At 52.3% G+C, this 6,051-nt stretch overlaps 2 protein-coding genes across 2 annotated transcripts; both read right to left on the bottom strand.

The window, feature by feature from the left end:
- Nucleotides 1–650: 650 nt before the first annotated feature.
- On the bottom strand, nucleotides 651–1,367 carry LOC135389521 (uncharacterized protein K02A2.6-like). Its single transcript, XM_064619560.1, has one exon. It carries the CDS (start codon nucleotides 1,365–1,367, stop codon nucleotides 651–653), a length of 717 nt encoding a protein of 238 aa, XP_064475630.1.
- A 10-nt stretch (nucleotides 1,368–1,377) lies between these two features.
- On the bottom strand, nucleotides 1,378–3,741 carry LOC135389520 (uncharacterized protein K02A2.6-like). Its single transcript, XM_064619559.1, has one exon. The coding sequence runs from the start codon at nucleotides 3,739–3,741 to the stop codon at nucleotides 1,378–1,380; it is 2,364 nt and encodes a 787-aa protein (XP_064475629.1).
- Nucleotides 3,742–6,051: the final 2,310 nt, after the last annotated feature.

The following is a 6,051-nucleotide window of genomic DNA, read 5'->3' as shown; positions in this document are numbered from 1 at the left end:
CGAACCACAGCTGAGGGTCGGAGATGGAGAAAGGCGGCAGGCGGAGCGGTGCCACAGAAGCCTCGAGCGGTGGAAGTGGCGGTGGCCGGCTGGGAGGCGAAGAGCTGGTGGAGTGCTGGTCGCCGTTCATGATGGTGGAACGTTGGATCACGTTCGGGTCACCAGTTGTAGAGCGAGAAATGAGGCGACCAGGCTCTACTGAGGTTGATGGGTTTAATGACGGTTAATGGCGATGAACCGAAAACGAAAGCTCGGGTCACGCGCAGTGCTGCGCGTAACCGATGGCGGTGCTGGTGATGATTATGACGCTGCTGCTACAATTCTAATTGTAGATACATCATTATTATTATGTGCTATACTTTTTCTTATGCTCACAATGGCTTAATAAAACATTAAAATGGGTTGCCTAATGAGGCGCCATTTAATGGTCAGCAGTATTTGGTTAAAATTCAATGCCACCTGTGTGACAGGCTGTCGTAGTCGAGCGGGTAGAAATGCGACCGTCTCCAAGAACGAGAGAACGTTTTAATCATGAAAGCCACGCGCTCAGCTCGCGCATACAAGCGACGGCCATGTCCCAACTTTGTCGTCGTCTTTATATTACACCTCCCCTTTTTAAACAGCACACCACAAAACATATTTACACGAACTTACGAACAGTCCCCGTACCCGTAACGTTCTGGTTTTTTCACCAGTCGCCCTGATCTGGTTTGGGTCACTGACTGTCCGCTGTTTTGTCCCCTTGTCACTGGCGGTTGTCCCGACGTTCTTTCGGCATGTATGGAGGCATCCCCCGTGGGAGTTGTCTCCTGCAGGTGTGTTCGGGTCCGTCTTGCTAGGCCAGTTTCGGTCCTGACCATGTACGATCTTGGTGTATCCGCGTGTCCGATCACGGTGCCGTGTGCAGCAGCGCCGGCTAGGATGCGAACCGCTGTTCCTGGTTTTAGTTGAGGTCGCTCCGTTGCGCGATGTCGGCTGTCGTACCCCTGCGCCTGGGAGCGTTGGAGCTTCTTGTACCGCCTCCGGTACTTTCGAACCTGGGGCCATGGTGGAACAAGTGAAGCTGGATTGACTGGAACGTTGGTCTTGAGACGTCGACCCATGAGGAGCTCTGCCGGAGAGTAGCCACATGCCCCTGGTGTACTTCGATGCGCCAGGAGCGCTCTGTCAATATCTGGAGCTTTGGACAGGAGAGCCTTAGCCGTTTGTACTGTGCGTTCCGCCTGTCCGTTACTTTGCGGAAAGTGTGGACTTGACGTCACAAGTTTGGCCCCCTGGGTGACCAAGAACCGTAGGAATTCCGCCGAAGTAAACTGCGGGCCGTTGTCCGAACGAACGATATCTGGAATTCCATAGCGTGCGAACATTGGCGCCAACTCAGAGATGACGTCGGCTGTCAGTTTCCTCCTGGAGCAGCACCGCTCCGAGGCCGTAGGACGACGCGTCCACGGACAAAGTGTGTGGTCGCAGCGGAGAGTAGTACGCCAGAATGGGACTGGTTGTGAGATCCTTCTTGATCTGTTTGAACGATTGCTCGTGCTGTGGACCCCAGTACCAAGCGGCATCCGAAGAAAGGAGTTCACGAAGTACTTTCGTCTTTTCGGCCAACCCCGGAAGGAACTTCATCAAGTGCGTAAGCATCCCGAAGAGCGACCGTAGCTCACTAGCAGACTCCGGTGCCCGCATCTTGCGTATGGCTTCGGTCTTCTCAGGGTCAACATAGATCCCCCGTTCGTCCAGAACGTGACCCAGAAAGTGTATCCTGGTCCTAGTGAACTGGCATTTCTCCTCGTTGAGGGTGATGCCCGCGTCTGAGAGTTTACGCAACGCTGCATGGAGACGCCTGTCATGTTGTTCTTGATTTTTCCCGTAGATCAAGACATCATCCATATGGCACACAGTACCGTCGAGGTCTTGAAGTATCCGTGACATCTCTCGTTGGAAAAATTCCGGGGCAGTCGCGATACCAAAGGGCAGACGAAGAAACTGGTATCTTCCGAACGGGGTGATGAAGGTGGTCAGTTCGCGACTTTCTCGTGATAGGGGGGCTTGCCAATATCCAGCATTGGCGTCGAGCTTGCTGAACACCTTAGCTTCCGTGATTTTGCTGAGGTTCTCTTCTACCGTCGGCATGATCACGCGCTCACGGACGACTTGCTTGATGAGCTCGCCGAAGTCAACACATATGCGTAGCTTGCCGTTCTTTTTCCTTACAACTACCATCGGTGCGCACCATTCCGTGGCGTGCTCTACCTTTTGAATTACGCCCAGCCCTTCCATTCGGTGTATTTCGGCTTGTACACTCGGTAGCAATGGAAGTGCTACACGTCTTGGATACGTTACTGCATATGGCCTCGGTCCCGGAACAAGGTGAATGCTGTATGTTGCCTTCATCAGTCCTAGGCCTCCAAAGAGCTCGGGGTACATTGACGCAATGCAGTCGTGTCCGTGATCGTGTCCGATTTCGAGAAGTTGAGGGAGAACCTCCAAGGCCTTGATGGCTGGTCGACCTAGCCGAGAGTGTTGTAGGCCGTCGACGATGAAGACTTCCTGGTTGGTCGTCTTGCCGTTCCAGCTCATGTCGACGTGTACTTGACCCAGAGTGTTTATCAGGGACTTGCCGGGGCCGTAGAGCCTCTTCGTAGGACGTGTCGCAAAGCGTCGCGTCTCTGGATACAGGGCTGACTCTGGCACGGCCGTGACGTCTGCTCCGGTGTCAACCTTAAACTTGATTGGTCTGCCGTTGACAAGGATCGTAATAAACCAGGCGTCTGACGATGAGGGATGCTGTAGACCATCGAGGAATACCTCTTCGAGCGCTCTCCGCGATTGCTTGGGGCGCTGAGCACGCCGTCCGCGACCGGATGCTGGCTTCGGCGCCGGTGTAGTCCGGCAGACTGACGCGAAATGGCCCAGTTTCCCACACTGGCTACAGACTTTCCCCTGTGCAGGGCATTCTATCCTCGGGTGGAATCGCATCGACCCACACCATTTACAGGGATCGGACTTTGGCTGTGCCGGTCGTTGAGCTGGAGGCCGGGCTTCAGACTGCCGTCCCTTGTGTGAAGCTGGCCTGCTAGAAGTGACGACGTCTAGCGTGGTATTCGCCGTCGGTGCCTGCGATGGCGGTTCGTTCCCGCGAAGAAGATTCTGCTGGCCCTTCACAGCCTCAGAGTTGCGGGCCATTGTCACCGCTTTCTCCAGTGTGAGTTGGGAGTCCAACTGTAGCCGTTCACTCAGACGACTGTCCCGGAGGCCAACAACCAGCTTGTCTCGAATGAGTTCTTCTTTGAGCGAAGCAAACTCGCAGAACTCTGCTAGCCGGTGTAGCTCCTTAAAGAATTCTTCCACAGTTTCGTGTTCCAACTGAGAGCGCAGGTTGAAGCGCGCGCGCTCGTAGATCACGTTCCGGCTTGGAACGAAGTACTTGTCGAAGGCTGACTTGAGCTTGTCGTAGTCGTTGGCTACTTCGTCCGTTAGTCGCATGGAAACGAGGACGTCCTCTGCCCCGGTCCCCATAGCGTACAGGAACGTGTTCACCTGTGTCGAGCTGTCCTGTTTCTGCAGGCCCGATATGATCCGGTACCGCTCCCATCTCGTCACCCAGCGCTTCCACCCCTCCGGTTGTCGAAAATCGAACTTGTCTGGAAGTTCTACCGCGAACGGGTTGAACGCAGGTGGCGCAGGCGCAGGCGTAGCCGTAGGTTCGCCGGCCGCTGTTGCTAAGTCTTGGGTGGACATTCCAAAGTACGTGAACTGGGCTGTTCCACTAACATCTGACCGCTGCCACCATGTCGTAGTCGAGCGGGTAGAAATGCGACCGTCTCCAAGAACGAGAGAACGTTTTAATCATGAAAGCCACGCGCTCAGCTCGCGCATACAAGCGACGGCCATGTCCCAACTTTGTCGTCGTCTTTATATTACAACAGGCCAAAAGGACTTTGCCACAAGTTAGTAGTAGCCACAGTGTTAATTCAGTGTTAGTCCTCTCACTTTCTGCAATCACATTGCGTACTTTCTTGTGCTGAACTCCAGTAGAAAGTTTTCAAAATACCCTGCAATTTTCCAACATTGTATCTTGCGGCCTTGACATGATATTTTTGTACAAAATTGTCACGTTTGCACGAAAATAATCTTGATCAATTGACGTGATTAATGTCATATGAGATGTAAATGCAAACAACTGATGTGTTCTGAAATTTTAAATTTTATGCAGGTGATCTTGAATTTTAATATCGAGTTGCTGCTTTCAGAATTCTCATTGGGCACACTCTTTATCTGTCCTAATTGCTGTCCGCGTTTCTATAATGTGGTAAGGGCAGGAAGTTCATACCTGCCATGATTCTCTTGCATTATCTGTCCGTGCACCAGGGTTCCCATGTTGGTTCCATATCAACGGAGGGTACCGCCCATGCATCCACGTATTTTCGAAGTAGGCTACAAATGCCCCCATCCCTGGCACCTGGGGAGCAGTAGGCTTGAGTAGGCCCCATGCTATCCACACAAGAGCGACTGGCACAAACGCCAGGCTTACAGTCTTTCTCACGAACACACGTACATTTTCATTTTGTGTGTATGCTAGCCCACAGGCCTGTGCATTGCGCCATGTAGCCTGCCCATAGTGAAAATGGCACCCCTATGCCGGGCAGGCATGAACACAGCCTGCAACGCACCAATGAGCGCCTGTTCAAAGTTGCTCCTCGTCAAGTCCAAGGAGAATGCAAGGTCTCGATCTTGCATTTCCTGCAGAAGCCGTCGAAAGGCACGTTCATAGGTGTCCCGGCTCCTTCCCGGCATCAAGAAGAAAGCCACGATTAAGTGGTTGCCATCCTTGTCGACACTAATAGTCAATATTTGGTCGAAAATATGTGGGCAGGTGAAGAACGTACCATCCACGAAAACCTCACGGCTCTCCGCAAGCAGAAGGAGGTGCTCTTCAGTGGAGAAGCACATCGTAGGTTGCTCATTGTACTTCTCACCGAAGAGCAGAAACCTCCTCCCATTCACAGTATCGATGTAGTGACCACTCAACTGAAGATCTGCAGCAGTTTGTGGCAAGGGTGGCTGATTCCTCCTCTTTTCACGATAGATTATACACTGTATGGTGTTGTAGGAGGGCAGACTCCGGAGTACGTCATCACCAACCTGCAAGTGAAGGGCACCCGTCTAAACACCAAGAGAGCACTTCGGGCCATTTCCTGTAAGCATCAATTACTACAAAATGCTATTTTCCTTCTAACGCTGCAAAATCTGCATGCAAACGGTACCACGGTTCTTTCTGAACTTCCCACTGATGAAGTGGAACCGGAACTGGCTGGTCTGCCATAGACGCACATGCCATGCAGTATGCACATGTGGATTCAATGTCCTTATCAATCCTTGGCCACCACACGTATGGTTTTGATAACATCTTCATTTTTGTTTGACCCATGTGACCATCATGTAGCGAGCGTAGAACGGCACTGTGATGTTGTGGAGGCACAACGACGCGCATCCCCCACATGATGCAGCTGTCGTCGTCTCTGTCTTCCTTGTGAAGTACGGTTGTATAGCAGGGTCACGCTCAATAACCGGCCAACCTTCCATGATCTAGCGATACACCTTGGATAAGATCGGCAGTGGTGGATTTGGCGATTTCAGAAGCTCTCAACGGAACCTTCTGAACGGCAACAGAGGACCTCAGACACGTGTGATGTTCCTGTGAAAGGAGTATCACCTGCAATTGCTGCATCTAAACTGGGATCCGGACCTGCTGGCAGTCTCGACAGTCCGTCCACATTGCCGAACTGAGCCGTGGGCTTGTACTGTATATCAGAGGTATAACCGAGAAGTGTCAATGCCCAACGCTGCATTCGGTTCGCTGCAGTAACTGGGGTTCCCCTTTTGGAACCAAAAATTGCACTGAGTGGCTTATTGTCTGTATACAGGACAAATCTCCTGCCCCACAGGTACTGGTGGAACTTCTTTACTCCGAATATGACCGGGAAAGCTTCCTTCTCAATCTGAGCGTAGTTTGTCTGAGCAGGCATCAAGGTCTTCGAAGCGCGAGCG

The sequence above is a fragment of the Ornithodoros turicata genome, chromosome 3, assembly GCF_037126465.1.
Source record: "Ornithodoros turicata isolate Travis chromosome 3, ASM3712646v1, whole genome shotgun sequence".
Taxonomy (NCBI): Eukaryota; Metazoa; Arthropoda; class Arachnida; order Ixodida; family Argasidae; genus Ornithodoros; species Ornithodoros turicata.
This window is presented reverse-complemented; position numbering and strand designations above follow the sequence as displayed.

What these genes read in the sequence shown, in the direction of transcription:
- LOC135389521 (XM_064619560.1), bottom strand. Translation starts at nt 1,367, where the DNA reads ATGTTCGCACGCTATGGAATTCCAGATATCGTTCGTTCGGACAACGGC.
- LOC135389520 (XM_064619559.1), bottom strand. Translation starts at nt 3,741, where the DNA reads ATGTCCACCCAAGACTTAGCAACAGCGGCCGGCGAACCTACGGCTACG.